At 58.9% G+C, this 16,694-nt stretch overlaps 2 protein-coding genes across 5 annotated transcripts in view; one reads left to right on the top strand and one right to left on the bottom strand.

Moving 5' to 3' along the window:
- Window positions 1-1,181, top strand: part of KCTD17 (potassium channel tetramerization domain containing 17) — a 10,313-nt gene extending 9,132 nt beyond the window's left edge. The window contains exon 7 of one of the 3 annotated variants that reach the window (XM_029955157.1): window positions 369-1,181. In XM_029955157.1, the coding sequence (XP_029811017.1) occupies window positions 369-652 (284 nt within the window). In that variant the 3' untranslated portion in view covers window positions 653-1,181. The remainder of the gene's footprint in view (window positions 1-368) is intronic. The other 2 variants (XM_029955159.1, XM_029955158.1) reach the window with 2 other exon arrangements.
- A 2,523-nt stretch (window positions 1,182-3,704) lies between these two features.
- The window catches only part of TMPRSS6 (transmembrane serine protease 6), a 35,842-nt gene continuing 22,852 nt past the window's right edge, over window positions 3,705-16,694 (bottom strand). For both annotated transcript variants that reach the window (XM_029955789.1, XM_029955790.1), the window contains exons 11-18: window positions 11,741-11,886; window positions 11,308-11,406; window positions 10,335-10,448; window positions 9,119-9,235; window positions 8,632-8,800; window positions 7,036-7,307; window positions 4,997-5,133; window positions 3,705-4,467 (exon numbers count right to left, since the gene is read on the bottom strand). In XM_029955789.1, coding sequence (XP_029811649.1) covers window positions 4,309-4,467; window positions 4,997-5,133; window positions 7,036-7,307; window positions 8,632-8,800; window positions 9,119-9,235; window positions 10,335-10,448; window positions 11,308-11,406; window positions 11,741-11,886 — 1,213 coding nt within the window. In that variant the 3' untranslated portion in view covers window positions 3,705-4,308. The remainder of the gene's footprint in view (window positions 4,468-4,996; window positions 5,134-7,035; window positions 7,308-8,631; window positions 8,801-9,118; window positions 9,236-10,334; window positions 10,449-11,307; window positions 11,407-11,740; window positions 11,887-16,694) is intronic.

Here is a 16,694-nt window from a genome sequence, read left to right as displayed (position 1 = left end):
GCCCCCCCCCCCCCCTTGGCCAGAGTCGCGGAGACTCTGGCCTCCGTGGCAGCCACCACCCAGCCCATGATAGGGCATGGGGCTCCCGGATGGGCGAGCTGGGTCCCCTTCCTGCTCCCCCTCCCCGGCTCTGAATCCACCTTCTCTGGGCCTCAGCCCCCCACCCTCTTCTGAGAAGGGACCCTGTAACTCACCTACCTCTTTCTCTCTCCCTCTCTTCCCCACCCCTCCCCCCATTTCAATCTCCTCTCTGCCCTCCCCTGGCCTTGCCTCACCCCTCCTCACTGGCCCCACCCTGTCATTCCTCTCCTGGTGTTCTGACCACACCCCTTCCCATCCCCCTGCCCCTTCCCCCTCTTATTTTCTAGCTGTTACAAGCCAGAGGCACCCGGATGTGAGGCCCCAGATCACCTCCAGGGACTTGGGGTTCCGATCTGAAATCCTTTATTTTTGTACCACGGGGTGGGGCCCCAGCTCCAGGCGGAGGAAGCACTCTCCCCCCTGCCACTTCTGTCTACACCTGCGGGGCTGTGATTTACCCCTGCGTCTGGGGGCTGGGCGGGGGCCCGCTGGCACCTCTCAAGGCCTGAGGTGGGCCCTGGGACCCCTGGGCAGAGCCGCTGGCCTGTGGCCAAAATGTGGTGCTGTCTAGCTGCGTTTCCCAGCCGCCACGGCCCCTCCCCCGGGGTCCCCCTGCTGCATGACTGAGACCCCCCCCCCAGTCATGTCCCCTCCCTGAGCCTTAGTCTCCCCATCTGTCCGATGGGTCCACTCTCCCCACCGCCTACCTCACAGGGTTGTTGTGAGGTTACAAAGAGGAGCAGGGTCCCAGAAGGCCCTGGGGTGGGAGGTGGGGAGGAGGTGTACAAAGCACCAGGCAGGGTGGCTGCCCTTCATCCTTCCCTTGGAGGGGGAAGGGTCTGCTCAGCCCCACAGAGAGATTCAGGTATTGGTGGAAAGAAGGAGGAAGGGGGAGGGTGACCTTGCTTCGCCCCCCCCCCATCTGTACCACTGGGTGCAGAGTGGGCAGTGCAGCCATCAGGACCTAGTGAGAAGGGCCAGGGGGACCCTCGTCCCTGTGCCCTGGGGAGACAGGGGCTGAGCAAGGGGCCCCTCCTGCGTTGACGATCTCCCGGGCTGTGTCCAACCCCACCATGTAATAAAGCCTGAAGAAACAGCCACTGGGCTGCCTCCCTCTCTTCCTCTGGGCCACGTTTGGGACAGGGCTGACCTCAAGGTCGGGTAAATGACTCAGAAGTAATGGGGCTTTTTCTTAAAGCCTAGGGACCCTGCCCTGGGGTCGCTGTTCTGTGTGTATGGGGGGTTGGGGAGGTCATGGCTCCATCCTCTACCTTGCTGGGAGAACTTTGGTGCGTGCCTGGCCTTCTCTGGGCTTCAGTTTCCTCATCTGGTGACTTCCAAGGCCCAGCCCCTAGAGCCAGGCAGATCTCTTCCTGCCTCTCGGTATCCCTTGACCAGCTAGGGATGCTGAGGAGACGGGGGTTCCTGAAATCAGGACAGCAGGGCCCCCCCACCACTTCCCAGCCTCACTCTACCGTTCCCATGGCTGTTTGCTCCTCAGCCGCTGCAGCATCCTAACCCACAGGGCGCCCCCTCTGCTTTGTGCTGTGAATTCTCTCGGTCCCCTCCGCACCTCGCTATTGCCACCCTTCTGTCCCAAGTCTGAGAAAATAGAAACACCCAGGCTCCTGCTCCATGTTCTCTCTGGGCCCGCGGGTCCGCAGTCCCCGGGCTTCTCTTTCCTGCCCAGCAGGACCTCCCGCTCCACCCTGACCTGGCCAAGTCCCGCTTAGTCTCCACCTTGTTCCCCTGCCCCAGTATCCTAGCGCTGCTGGGGACATCCCTGCAAAGCAGAGGTCCCCTAGACAGAGTCCCTACCCGGAGCCAGGCGAGGCTCTCCCCTGCTCCACTCAGACGCAGGGAGGGGGCCCTCACCACCCCCGGCTCACTGAACTGACCTCACATTTTGTGTCCTGCTTTACAGAACCGTCACCAGGAGGTTTGTTAAAAGAACACACTGGCTACCCCTCCCCCACCCCATTCTGACTCATGAAGACTGGGGGGAGGGCCCTGTGAGAAGCCCGAGAGGCCAGGGGGTGGAATGCTTTAACATCCTGCGCCCACCCACCCAGAGCTGCTCCCCCCGCGCTGTGTCCGCTCTGTCAGCTCCATCTCCTCTTGAAGGCGGCCCAGCAGGCAAGTGGTCTCATGCCCAGGCCCTGGGACCCACATGCCACAGCCACTCCCCTGCCTTTGAAATCTTCCCCCTCCCCAGGCTCCCCTTCCTTCTCCCCAGGAGGCTTCAAGGAAGACTTGTTTGCACTTGGCTCCCCACCCGCTCCCCTCCACCTCTGCACACTGGGCCCCAGGGGTCCTCGCTGACCACTCCCACTTGGTCGCTAAGGCTCCACCCTCCCAGCGCCCCTCCAGTGCTGGCCACGCCCCTCAGCCTCCCCCGTGGCCCCCTCTGTAGTGTCCTTCGGCCTCCTCAGCAACCCGCCCCGCCAGGTGTCTTCGGAGGAGGGGCTCTGCAATCCTCCCTCCAAACCTCAAGCCCCACCTACTCCATGTTCTGGCACTTCTCAGAGCCTTCCTGCCCCCAGCCAGGTGTCCCAGGCCAGGCAACAGGTCCTCCACTGGCCCAGGGGATCAGACCACACCCCTTGGAATGGTCCTGGGTGACTCGTCTGTCACCCAACCCCAATCTACCGAGGTACCTGCTGAGGGTCCTTCAAGTCCATCCTCACTGCCCCACTCATTAGCTCCCATCCTTCCCTCCTGGAGTCCTGCAGTGCAGTGGCCTCGTCTCGGCCTCCCTGCCTCCCATGCCCTCCACACTGCTGCTGGTGGTCCGTTCTAAAATATGAACCCATTCGTGTGTCACTGCGCTGTTACAAAGCCTTCTTGCATGGCTTCCCAGAGTACCCAGGGTCAAGTCCTAAGCTCATCTCCAAACTCTGTCCTCTGCTCTGAGTGTGCTCCCCTCCACATTCCTTTTCCTTCCTTCCCGCTCAACCTCTGTTTAACTCAAAACAGCTTACCAATATGCCCTGTTCTTATGTGACCCTGTGCTTTTGCACATGCCATTCCCCTGTCTAGAATGCCCTTCCCCACCTTGGCCATCTTTGGGCCACAACTCAAGTCTCACCTCCTCCAGGCAGCCTTCCCTGACTCCCCCGAGTTCTGGGCTACCCCAGAGTCCCGTCATGCTGGGTTGCCGTCCCGAGCCCTCCTGGGATCAGGAGCTGAGCTCTGTGCATCTCTGGGGCCCCAATGCAGCAGTTGGCTCATAACAGGAGACTGAGGTGCTTGCTGAGTAAATGATTCCAAGAATGCGAAGGGGATATTGTGCTGGAGAAGTGGGGGACTGGGAACCAGGACGTAGGGCTCCCACCCCAGGCCTCACTGATCATGAGGGAGGCTCTGCTCCTCTCTGCCTCAGTTTCCTCCCAAGCTTCCAGAAGAAGCCCATCACTTGTCTCATCCTTTGCTCTGGGCTGAGGGTCACCACACAACCACCTTCTCCGCACAAGCTGCCCCGGAGATCATCCCTGCCTCCACTGACCTAACCTTGGCCTTCTAGCCACTTGACGAACAGACTGAGCAGGAAGCAGAGTCTCGGTTGAGTGTGAGCTCGGTGCTCCGGGGCCCCATGCCAAGCCCCCCCCCCCCCCAGCAGAGCCTCAGATCAAACGGCTTTATTGCACGGGCAGTGGAGCTCACTTCCAGGTGAGTGAGCCGTGGAGGCCCAGGGGACAGGTAGGGGTGGGGTGAGGAGCCTAGACCCCGGGCGCCCCCACCCTTTGGCTTACGGTGGCAGCTGGCCCAGGTGGCTGTCCCCAGGGCTCCGGGGGTCCCTCCTTGAGGATGTCTTCCACCCACACCCCCTCAAGTTCACAGGCTGGGATCTGCTCTCTGTTGGTGGAGGGGAGTCCAGCCACCTCTACTGGTACCCGGAAGTCCCGTTTCTGCAGCTGAACCATTTCCCCCCAAAGTCAGCAGTGGAGGAAGGGGAAGGAGGAGAAGGGATTAGGAGGCAACAGGGCTGGGGGTGACTCTCCTTGGCTGGGGGTGCAGGGGGAGTCACCCACCGGCTGATGGCTCTCCTCCTCCTCCTGTTGCCCTCCCTGGGGGCAGGTGTCAGGGAGGAGGTCCGGGACGACAGGACACTACCTCCTGCCTCCGCGGGTCCTGCCGCCCCCAGGATACTTGCCCCCCCTGACTAGAGGGTGCGCTGGACACTTGGGTCCTGGAGGTGGGCCCCCCGCTCCCCAGGAGGGCAGCTCCTCAGCTCAGAACCTGCTGGATCCAGCCAATCACTCCTGTGATGCGGGTGTAGACGCCAAAGTAGTTGGGCCGGCCACAGCCCAGGCCCCAGCTGACCAGCCCCGCCAGGAACCAGCGGCCACTGGACTCCTTACACACGAGTGGGCCGCCCGAGTCACCCTGAAAAGGGAAGAGAAGAGACGGCAGCGCCAAGGTTAAGGCGCGTGTCCTGATAGCTGGGACTTTCCCAGCTGGCAAGTCACATCGCCTTTGGAAGTCTCTGCTTCCCCTGCACCTGACACTCGGAGGGAGCCCAAAGCATCCATGCCCGGTCTTCCTTGGGTCCTGGCTGTCGTGGAAGCATCCACATGTGTGTCCCTTACGCCCCACTCACCTCTGCCTCCCTCCTCCAGGCTCCTCCTAATCCTTGCCCCTGTGTCCCCATGGGCAAAGCGCCCTCACGCGGGCAGGGAGCAAAACTGGGCTTGAGCCTTAGACCTGCCCCCCACCGCTCTCTTGTGATCCGGGCCTGCAACCTGGGGCAGGTCCCTCCACCCCACCCCCACCCCCGAGCCTCAGTTTCCTCATCGGTAACATTGGGACAGCCATCCCCACCCTGCAGGGAGGCTGCCGGGCTTCCGCAGGCCCGCTTGCTCGAGCAGAGGGGCCACCCTCCCTCCCTCCTCTCACCCGCCCCCCCAGGAGTCACCTGGCAGGCATCCTTCTTGCCCTTTCGGTAGCCGGCACACAGCATGCGGGGTGTCACCTGGTAGCGATAGGCCTCGCTGCACAGGTCCTGCGGGATCAGCTGCACGTCCACCTTCTGCAGACCGTTGCTGGTGGGGCCTGCCCCGCGGGGTCAAGGGCAGAAGGCAGAGATGAGATCTGACTCTTCCGTCCGATATTCCCCTTGCATCTCAGAAGCACCACCCCCCCTTCATCTCTTCTGCTCTGCTCACCCCCTACCCCTCCGCCTCACCATCACTCTGCTCTGGCTCCCCGTGGCCCCTGGGGACGCAGTCCCCACCCCCACCCCTCCTACTTGAGGCCTCTTGGCCAGCTCTGCTCTGTGACAGCCCCTGGGGGATCTTTCCAGAGGACATACCTGACCCCCACACTCTCCCCCTGAAAGTTATCAGTGTCACCTGGCTGTCCAGCCTGGTGCTTTTCCACAAGTGCTTCGTGTTTGAAGCCCCAGGGAGCCTCAGAAGGCACTGTGCCTGGGGCTGTCCTGAGATCTGCTCTGTTTGGTGGGGGGGGGGGGGGAAGGGGGGCTCAGCATCTGTGTTTTTGCTGAAAGCCCTCAGGAGATTAAAAAAAAGTTTTTAACATTTATTTATTTATGAGAGAGAGACAGTGCAAACCAGGGAGGGGCAGAGAGAGGGAGACCAAATCCGAAACAGACTCCAGGCTCCGATACGTCAGGACAGAACCCCATGTGGGGCTCGAACGGGGCTCGAACTCACTAACCGTGAGATCCTGCCCTGAGCTGAAGTCGGACGCCTAACCGACTCAGGTGTTTTAAAGTGCAGGGTGGGTGAACTCCCAGCTCAGCCTCCCTCCTTACAGTGGCCTGTGAGACCCCGTCCTTCCCACCTATCCTCACACACCCCCACCTGCCCCCCAGCTCCCCCTCATGCAAGCCATTCTCAGGTCCCCCTGGGCAGCCTCCTGTCCCTTCTCCTCGCTTTGCTACTGCCAGCCTGCCCCCCTAACCCCAGCTTAGACAGCCTCTCCTCCGGAAGCCTCCCAGACGGTGCCTAGCTAGGCATCTCCCTGGGGCCTCCCCACTTACATCGGCTCTTAGCACTGTCTCCCCCAAGAATGTTCTCTTCTCATCTGTATAGTCCCTTTGCCTGACTCAATGCCTGGCATTTAGTAGGTGCTCGTAAACGTGCCCTTGGATAAATGAATGAATGAATGAATGAGCAAATGAACCAATCCCTGCTTTACTATTCTCCATCATCCCGTGGATCGAGTGACTTTGCACCTGAGCCTCAGTTTCCCCATCTTGAAATTATCCGCACAGTCCTGCCTGCCTCCAGACTGGAAATTGTGTACCCCATCTTTAAAGCCACCACCTTTAAGGGGTGCTGGGCATAGCCACAGTGATGTCAGCCCGGGCCTGTATTCACAGAACAGAAGGAGCCTCGAGGCATGGTCAGTCTAGGTGGGAAGGGGAGATGCCCCCCCCCCCTTTGAGAGGCAGCAGCAGGAACAGCAGGGGTGCTGGGGTCAGCTGGTCTAGGTTCCAACCCTCTCTGGCTGGGTGACTTCGAGCACCTGCCAAACTGTCTCTGTACTTCAGTTTCCCCATCCGTAAAATGGACCCTTAATACCCACCCTGAGGGGTATTCGGTGGATTAAATGAGACCACCTTCCTAAAAAGCCAACCTCAATGCAGAAAGTGTTAATAATTAAGAGCCCTCCCCAGGCACCCCTCCGCCCCACCTCTGTCCAGGGCGGAACTTGCCAGCGGGGCTGTGGGTTTCCTAGCCTGTCCCATCACCTCACCCATATTCCCCAAGGGAACATCCGGCGACCTTCATTCCCTTTAAATACGTTCTGCAAGGAGGGAAGGGCCTGGAAGGCGCCAGGCAGTTCCAGTTCACCCCAGGACCAGAGGGCCTCCCTCTGGGGTGGAGCCCTGGGGCCCTTTGCCCCGCCCCCTCCAGACCCGAAAGAGGCCCTTGCCCCATCTCCCCAGACCTGCCCCCCTCTACCCGCCCCTCCCCGCAGCTTGCTCACCGCCCTCGCGCAGGGCGCCCCAGCCGGTGATCCAGCAGTGCAGGCCCGGCTCGAAGAAGTGGGAGCGCGCTGGCAGGCAGACGGGGCGCACGGCGGCCGAGCGCACCACGGGGTGGTCGAGCTGCAGCAGGGCCACATCGTAGTCGTGGCTGTCCTCCTCGTGGTAAGGGTGCAGGACCAGACGGCTCACCTTGAAGGACACCTCGCCCGGCCAGCGCGAGTTCTGCCACACCTTGCCCAGGAAAACGGTCCACAGAGCCGGGGAGGCCATGCTGGGGGTGGGGAGGGGTCCTCGCTCAGCGGCTGCTTCTCCTGTCCCAGACCCTTAGGATGTGAGGCTTCCCCACTTGGGCCACCAACCGCCACACCCTCCCTTCCTGGGAGGTACAGGGTGGGCTGTTGGCGCCAGAGTCCACCTGCCTGGGTTCCAACCCCAGCGTCATCTCTCTCTCAATGTATATGTGCCTCCCTAGACCTCAGTCTCCTGGTCTGTGAAAGGGGAATAGCATCTTCTATGTTCCTGGGGGGATTCACTGAGGCTGTGTATGTAAATAAATTAGCATCGTGCCAGGTAGTGACAAATATTTTTCTCCTTTCTGTCCCTGTGCTTTACAGATGGGGCTGCCGTGAGCCCGCTGAGACCTGCCTCGTCCTCACTGGGAGGGGTGGGCGTGGAGCGTGGAGCAATCAGCAGAGACGGGGCAGTGAAGCCCCCTGGATGTCAGGTCAGCGTCCAGGTCTTTCTTTACCTTGCGGGCTGTGGGGAGCCAGGGAGGCAGCGAGAGGACGAGGTGGTCAGACTGCACCCGGAAAGAGCACCCAGGCGCCCGGGCAGGGAATGCAAAACGGGGCTGGGCTCTGGGCTGCCTGGGGTAGCCCGAGGCGCTGGTGATAGTGCGGACGGGCAGCGGCTGAACGTAGGCCCGGTGCCCTGAGAGGGCTTCCTCTCTGGCTCTGGATGTAAGGGGACGGAGGTGGGGTGCCCTGGCGGCTGCTGGCCTTTGTCGGGATGGTGTAGACCCAGGACAGAAGAAGAGCTGTGGGAGGGCACTCCAGGGCCAGCTGTCCAGGGAGCCGGGGGGAGGGGCGCCCAGGAGATGGGGAGGTATTGTCAGCCCACCATGCAGATGGAGAAGACACCCATGGGGCTGGGTGGCATGTCCCTTCTTGGCTTTTTGGGCCCCCCTCACCAGGTGATGGGCAACCTGGCAGAGGGGGGTCATGGTCTATGGCCAGGCCAGGCACTTCTGTTCTCTGCTGTACCCCTAGTTTCTGGCATAGCCCACTAGCGGGAGTGCAAGAAATATATCTGAATGGATGAGTAAGTGAATGAATGGGTGAATAATGAGTGAATCGCTGACCCAATTTAAATCAAAACACAGCACATAGAGCAGAGAGGTTGAGCATCCTTTCTAGGGGCACAACTTACGTTGGTGGCGGATCCAGGACTGAGCCCAAGCGTCAGGACGGCTCATCTGTTGGGCTTCCCACCACCCTGCCTGCCTGCCTGCCTGGGTCTCAGACCCACTGTCCTTCCCCGCCATGGCCCTCCCTACCCCTTCTCTTGTGGTCTGGGTCCCCGTGCCCCCCACTCACCTGTCCTCCTGGAAGCAGTGGGCGGCCGTGATCACCCAGCGGTCAGCGATGAGCGCCCCCCCACAGATGTGCCGGCCCCGAACCTGGAGGCTGGCTTGCCAGGGCCACTCGCCCTCAGAAGACACGGCGCCGCCCACTATGCGGCCGGAGGGGCCCTGCAGGCCGCAGTCTGGGTGTGTGGGGACCGATAGGGGCAGCCGGAAGCCGGTGAGAAACAGACAGCAAGAGAGATGAAGAAGGGGAGGCATGGAGGGTGGGCAGAGGACAGATCAGGGGAGAGGCGGGAAAAGAATGAAGGAGAGGCCGGACTCAGAGCAGGTGCAGAGGCAGGGCAGAAAGAGACAAAGTGAGCTTTCCGTCAGCTTCCCAGCATGGTCACCTCCCTCCTCCCCAGGCTCCAGGGCCCAGCAGGTGGTGGGAGTCTGTCTGCCCACCAGTCTGTCTGTCCTGGTGAAGGGGCCCCAGGCAGCACGCAGGCCACACTCACCACAGTGCTGCTCGTCCGAGCCGTCCCTGCAGTCAGGCAGCCCGTCACACTGCGGGTTGGGCTTCTTCACGCAGCTGCGGTCCTTACACTGGAAGGTGAATGTCCCACAAGGCACTCCTGGGGGAGAGGGGGTGGGGACGGGTCGCCGATAGTAGGTCCCTGAGCCCAAAGGAGCCTCTGAAACAAGGTCCAGGGAATATGGAGCCTGGAAGAGGCCGGAGGAGACTGGGGACGGATTCCTCGGTCACACTGAGACTCATTCAGGGTGTCCTAAAGGCAGGCCACGTCCCTTCCCCACCCGTCACGCCCTTCAGACTGGTGTGTTGAGAGCAAGGCTGTGTGTCCTCCCCAGACTATGACTCCCGAGGTCATCATGCCAGCCAGGTGCACCTGTGCCTCAACTTTCAGACTAGCCTTCCAAGAGCCGGGCTGTGCCTCTCCTTGCTTCCTGAGGCTCCCCACCTCCCCCGGCTACAGACCCTGGCCCCCTCTAGCTGCCCACCTGCTCCCCATCCGCCCCGCCCCCTCTTCGCCGTGAAGAACATTCTGTGCCACCGCCTGCTCTTGGCCGGCTCTCCTTTCCTCCTGCCTGTTTCAGTGTTACCTCTCTTCAAGGCCATGTTCAAAGGCCACCTTCTCTAGGAAGCTTTCCCTGCCTGATCTCCTCCTGCACTCCAGTCTTTTCATGTGCCTGGACATGATGTCCAGAAGGTGTGGGGCCAGAGACAGTCACCCATCATGTCTTCCTACTAATGGATTCTCCCAGAAGACAGGGGCCACCCCTCCGGGATCTTTTATTCCCACTCCCTCACTCTGCCTCACCTGTCACTGGGACGTCTGCAGGTATTGGTTGGTTGGATGGATGGATGGATGGATGGATGGATGGATGGATAAACAATGAATGCAGACAGGAGATGGGCAGACCAACAAATGAGTCTACCAATGGTTCAATGGATCGGGAGACAGGTGGCTGGGCGGTGGATGGATGGATGAATGAGTGGATGTATGAATCAATGGACAGGTGATTGGACAGATGGATGGATGGGTGGATGGACAGATGAACGGACATATAAGTGAACATACAGATGGGTTGATAAGCATTTGGATAAGAGGGCAGGAAACCCTTGCTGAAGAAGGAAGCCGAAGGGCTGGGCTGTCTAGCTGAGCCCATTATTTGGTTTCCCTCCAGATAGCTGGCCACACACCCACCCCCTACCTTCCTGGCACTGCTGTTCGTCACTCCCGTTGAGACAGTCAGGCTGCCGGTCACAGACTCTGGACAGGGAGATGCACGTGCTGTCTTCTTGGCACTGGAATGTGGCTCTGCAGACTGTGAGGACACACAGAGGAGGCAGGTGAGAGGAAGCCCGAGAAGCCCGGCTGGGACCCTGTGCTGCCTGCAGAACGGGCGTTATATTGCAGGTCGTGACCCCAGATCTCTTTCTTAGCTACGTCACCCCTGTGGCTCACAGCAGCCCTGTGGGGTACGCCGTTTCATCAGTGGAAACAGAAATGAAGCGACTCGTCCAAGGTCATGTGGCTGAGCCAGAACTTGAAGCCAAATGCTCTAGGTCCAAATATGAGGCACCTTCCACAGCACATCTCCCTTCCCTCCTGTTTCTCTCCCCAAGTATGTAAAGCTTGGATTGGAGAGGGTTGGGGGAGGTCTGGGGAGGTCAGATAAGAAAAGGCTGCCCCTTGATGGTGAATCTGGTGGCCAGAAGCAAGTACTCAGAGGGAGAGGCATAATTCCAAGAGAGCCCTGGCTTGCAGACCACTGGGGTGGGCAGGGGTGACCATAACTCCAGGAAGATAACTCTGAACTTCTGAGTAGAGGAGATACAGGATTCTCGCCTTGGCCACCCTGCACAACTGCCTTCCCCCTTCCTGGTCCTCTATCCACTCTCTTCCTTCTTGGACAGCCGGCTGGGGGCCGTGACCCGGTGGAGAGAAGCCCTGGGCCGGGTGTCAGGAGACCCGGGGTCCCACCCGCTCCCTGCTATTGCCCCAAACGGTGGTCCTGGGAAGCCCCCTTGCCCATTCTCTGCTTTCATTTTGCCATCTAGCACAGCGAGGGAGCCCACGTCCTGGATACCGATAAGGGGACCTGCGCAGGGCTTAGAAAAAGGGGGCTCAGCTCAGCACAGAGAAGAGGGCGAGGGTGACGGTGGGGGCGGGGGGGTGCTCACCGCAGTTTCTCTCATCCAGGCCGTTGGGGCAGTCCTTGACCCCGTCGCAGGCTGGCACGCATAGTCCGTTCACGGAGCAGAGGGACTCTCCAGGACAGGCTGGATGAGGAGGGCGCCGTCAGGACATGCGTGATCATGCAGACACGTGCAGACAGACACGCCGCACTGGTGCACTCAGGCATGTGCCCACATGGACACAAACCTGTATACATGGTGCGTGTGGACATACGTGGCCAGTGCGCGTGGGTGTGCCTGTCGAGCTCAGGGGCGCGCGCGCACACACACACACACACACACACACACACACACACACACTCCGTTTGTCCAGCCTCTTGGTGCTTCTGGGGATGGGAGGGAGGCAGGAAGAAGCTGCAGGGGCATCGGGGGCTGGGGGGAGGGTCCCCACCCTGCCCTCCAGGCTGCCCGTACTCACGATCCGACTGGTTGTATAGGCCATAGTGCACCTGCACACCGGGCCCAGTGAGCGGGATCTGGGATGTGAAGTTCACGGTGATGCCGGCACTGGCCACCACGGGGATCCTCTCAGCATAGGGCTGCAGGGTGCGCAGGCCACACAGCCTGGGGGTGACGGAGACAGACTCAGGGCCATGCAGGCCGGCCCCAGGGAGGGGACAGCTAGGTCCCGCCACACAGACAGGGCCAGGGCCAAGCAGCTGGAGAGGAAGGGGGAGCTGCACCCTCATCCTCACTCCCTCTGTCTTGTTTTCTCCCTTGGGTGAACGCTCATCCCCAGTCCTCTTCTAGAAGTCAGCCTGTGTCATCCCCCCACTCAAAACCCTTCCGTGGCTCCCCATTCCCCGCAGGATAAAATTCGAAGCCTGGATTCTAAGTACGTCAGCGTCCTTCTCTGCGCCGCACTTTCCTGCCTTAGAAAAGAAGGGAAGCGGTCGCCTCTGTTGACTCCAAATCTGACAAAACTTCAGTGTGTCTGTAGCGGCAGGAGTCCGTGACCGGTCTAGTCTGTGTAGACAGGAGAGGACGCTCCCCTTGTGCTCGGTGTGGGGGACAAGGCAGCCGTGTGCCCCCGTTCGGGCACCATCCTGCCCACCAAGAAGTCTCCGTAACCCTGGGGACCTCCCTGTGACTCTTTCTGGACCTGAGGGACCAGGGGTCCTGCTTCCAAGACCAGTACAACAGCCCGGTGCTGACGGCCATCACCTTCTCTGTCTCCCGACCGTGGGAGGGCCGCCCATCCCTCCTGGACTCCCTTATCCCAGGATGATGCTGTCATCCCCACAGAGCAGCGGGGGAGAAGTGCTTCCCAGCGAGCAGGGAGGAATCTTCCATCTCCAGGGATGGAGGCCCGGGGCTCATGCCACACCACGCCTGGGTGCACCTTGCCTCCCAGAGCACTGGGCATGCTTTTACCAAGTGGGTGCAACCCCCCCTCCCAGAGTGACAGGGTGGGCCGCCTCCCAGAATAGAGGGGCTAGGCCCCTCAGCTCCTAGGAATGCCCCCCACAGGGAAGGGAGCACCCCCACAGAGCAAGTAGGAAACACCCCCAGAACACAGGTCCGAAGATGTGCAGACAGAAGGGAAAGTGTCCCTCAGCAGAGAAGACAGGTGGAAGTCAAGAGAGCAGGCAGGAATGCCCCAGAGCATGATGGGAATATCCCACAGCAGAGGCCACAGCCCGCAGAGCAGGTCACCTAATTTTTAGATGCCAGGTATCTCCCTGGAACTTCTAGAATACGGCAAGCACTTCATAGCTCAATGAACTAATCAGTGAGTTCATCGGTAAACAACTGAGGAAGATTTGGGGGTGTCCGGCCCCTCCCATATCGACAGCAGCACCACAAGGCCTCATTACATAGAGATCTTGAAGTTCTTGAAGCAGCTCCATCTTGTGAGACAGAAATCGCTCTTGTCCCATTTTCCAGATGAGGCTCATGAAGGGAATCGCCCAGGTGAGCCATAAACCAGGACGCAGGAGGATGCGCTCAGCCCGCTCTGGGGGAGACGGGCACCCTGTCACTGAAACATGAGCTCCATTTCCCGTGTTCCCCACCGCCCCACCCAGACACACACATACACACACAGTCCTCGCCTAAGGTACCGCCTCCTTCTGCTGTCTGGTCACAGTGAATCATATCCTTGCTTCCAGAGCAACAAGCAGTTCTCAAAGTGTGGTCTGGGGACCCCCGGGGTTCCAAAGTAAACATTATGTTTATAATAATCTGCAGATTAATATCTGCCTTTTTCACTCTCCTTCTCTCACAAGGATATGGCGGAATCTTCCAAGGACTACGTGATGTGTTATTGATAATGGCAGGCAATTGAATGTGGAAGCAAATGTGTATTCCCAGGTCTGGTTTATTAACCCCGTTTATTTATTTATTTATTTTTCCTATTAAACCCGTTGAGAAGAAAGTTGCAAAAATGCTAAATGATGATGTTTCCCTCAACAACTGTTCTTAGTTTGGGAAAATATCATTCATGTTTTATAAACTATGTTATTTATGTTCAAATGTAACAGGCTCATGATTTTAAACGAATTGGTCAATGTTTTTTTAAATTTTCATAGCCTTAATTTCTAATGCTGTAAATATAGATAATATGATCTGCATTAGGACTCTTTGGGGCCCTCAATGGTTTTAAAGAGTGTAAAGGTGGAAAACGTAGAGAAGCCTTGCTTTACCGATTCCTCTAGCCCAAGGGGGACAAGATAAAGAGGAACTGCCACTAGGGGGCGCCTTCGAGCAGTCCTGCAAAGCAGGTTTTGGCTGGCTGGCTGGCTTGTCCGTCAGACTGTTTGTAAAGCGGACAAACGAATGTTATTATGGATTATTATCCCCAGAGATTTTCCCTGAGGAGTGGACAGGGGAGATAGGAGGTGGGAAATATGGGGCCAGGGGAAGTGTGTCAAAGCAAAACCCTGAACGTGTTTAAGGTTCAGGGGCATGGAGCACTGTCCCCACAGTCAGGGAGAGACTGGAGAGACAGGAAAGGAATGAGAGCCAGGTTGGAGAGGAGCAGAACATTTCAGTCTAGAAGAATCTGAGGGCTGCGTGTTCACCCTGAGCTTTGGCCAGAGGCTCTCATGCACCTGTGCGCGCTGACTGGACATTTTCTCTGCGGGTGGCTGAGGGAAGGAATTCCAGAATCAGCCCATGGCTCAGCCTGGTGTCGCCGGAGCCTGCCCAGGCAGCACCTGGGTCTCACCCTGGAGGCCTGGGGCAGGGCCTGGCGACAGCATTCCTGGGGCAAGTCTGTCCATAAGAATTCAAAGCAGAGGCTATAATCTGGGGACTCAGGCTGAATCTCCCAAATTAAAGATGGTCTGTTTAGTCAACACAATGTTAAAAATAATCTTTTTTTTGAAGTTCAGTCAGCCGCTAATTTCACATAATCTCGATTCTTCCGAAAAGTAAGTCCCGAGAACACTGGCTGGAAATGATCAGAGACTGCCCGAATTAGGCAGAGCATGCATGGGGCTCGGCCGGCCCCTCCCTCTCCCACTGCGCCCCACGCCGCCTGCCTCACAGAACTATGCACCAGCTGGGCCCCTGTGCACATCTGCATTTCTGGATCCTGCTCCAGAGGCTTCTGGGAGTGGGCAGGCATCCTCCGGCTCTCTAATTCCTCCCCATCCAAGCGTCACCTCCTCCCCCACCAGCCGTCTTCAAGAGGCACCAGGAGTGTAAAGGCGGCGGAACCCACCTCTCAGCTACAGTGTGGGGGTCTGGAGGTACAGGTTTGCACAGTGGCCAGCTTGCTTTCTCGCCTCTCTGGACCCTATCAACCTTCTTGCACATCAGCAACTCCACACAGGGAGGAATTCAAGGAAGATTGGATGGCTGGATGGGTGGGTGGATGGAAGGAAGGAAGGAAGGAAGGAAGGAAGGAAGGAAGGAAGGAAGGAAGGAAAGGTAGATGGATGGAAGGAAGGATGGATGGATGGATGGATGGATGGATGGATGGATGGGAGGGTGGATGGATAGATGGGTAGATGGGTGGGTGCACAGATGGATGGCTGCATTCACACACTCATTCCCTTCCCTAAGGACAGATTGCCTGGGAAGGAGGGTCAGAAAATGCAAGCACTCAAGAAGGGAGAATAGCAGCGTCTGACGTGGTGGCCAGAGTGCTAGACCTCGAGGTGCACAGCCGAGCTGGAGGCCAGCTTTGCCACATGGATCAGCTGTGTGACCTCGGGCCCATCAACTTCAGCAAGAGTCTGTTTTCGTGTCTATAAAATGGGGGTGATAATATCTCCCTGCAGGATGTGTTAAGGAATACAGGAGAAAACGACTTCTCTGAAAGCAAGCTTTTGACGCGGTGGGGCTGTGAGCTCACTGCCTCGCCAGCACCCAGCATCGGGGACAGGCACCGTCTGACCAGGAGCCTCTGTGGCTCAGAGGAGTAGGAGGGTCACCCATGCCCAGGTCAGGCCAGAGGGGGCCTCAGCGGGGGCCCGAGGAGCTGGCCGTACTGCCTCTCCCATGAGCAGGAGGGAGGGGGAAATGATTGGGCAGATGACAAGAAAAGTGACGTCACAGGAGAGGAAGCTGATTCCCGGAAAAGGGGAAACCTGTGTCGTGGTGACGCCCAGCGAGTGCGTTCTGTGAAATCAAGCAGCTGGTGGCCACGCTTGTAGGCCAGGTCCCTCCCCCGCCTCCAGGCCACTCAAAGGGCATGAGACCTTGGCCGTGGGCTTGAGGAAAAGCTGGGTAGAAAGGAGGGAGGTGGGGAAAGGCAGAAAGGGCCCAGAGGAGGGAGGCCACAAAGCCAAGAATGTCCAGCCTTTCTTTATCACTATGTTGTCACCTGAAGGGCAAGTCACCTTCTCCCCCAACGCACCCCCTCTCTGTTGCTCCTGATCCATGGCCATTGTGGGCCCAAGGACCGTGCCCTCCCCCTGCCTCCCCCCACACCCTGTGCCTGCAAATTAACACCCTTCCCCGGACCTATCATATCTTTGCCACCCACACAAGCAAATTTTCCAACAAATGCTCATTCAAAGAATTTCCCAGCATCTACATTGGATGATCATTATCAAAAAAAAAAAAAAAAGATCGTAACTAGAGGAAACGTTTGTCCGGGGCTCACGGTTTGGAGACACACCTCTGCCTTCCCTTCCACACTCAGACATGGGCAGCAGTCTGGGGACCTGAGTCTCCACCCAGGGACCCTGGATCCTTCCTGCAGGTCTCAGAAGATAGAGACGGGACTTCCCAGGCCTTTCTCGGAACTGGCAAGAGCCGCAGAGGCTGTCGGTCCTCTCACCAGGATGCCGGCGGATGGGTCAGGAGTGCTGTGGCCAAGAGAGTGCACAGCGAGCACAGCTGCCCCGAGCCTCAGCCTCTCTGTGCCTTGGCGGGTCAGCGAAGGCAGCGGGGGGCCTGTTTCCTCGCCAAGGTGTGGA

The sequence above is a fragment of the Suricata suricatta genome, chromosome 10, assembly GCF_006229205.1.
Source record: "Suricata suricatta isolate VVHF042 chromosome 10, meerkat_22Aug2017_6uvM2_HiC, whole genome shotgun sequence".
Lineage (NCBI taxonomy): Eukaryota > Metazoa > Chordata > Mammalia > Carnivora > Herpestidae > Suricata > Suricata suricatta.
Note: the sequence above shows the minus strand (reverse complement) of the source record. Positions and strands in the feature narration are given on the sequence as shown.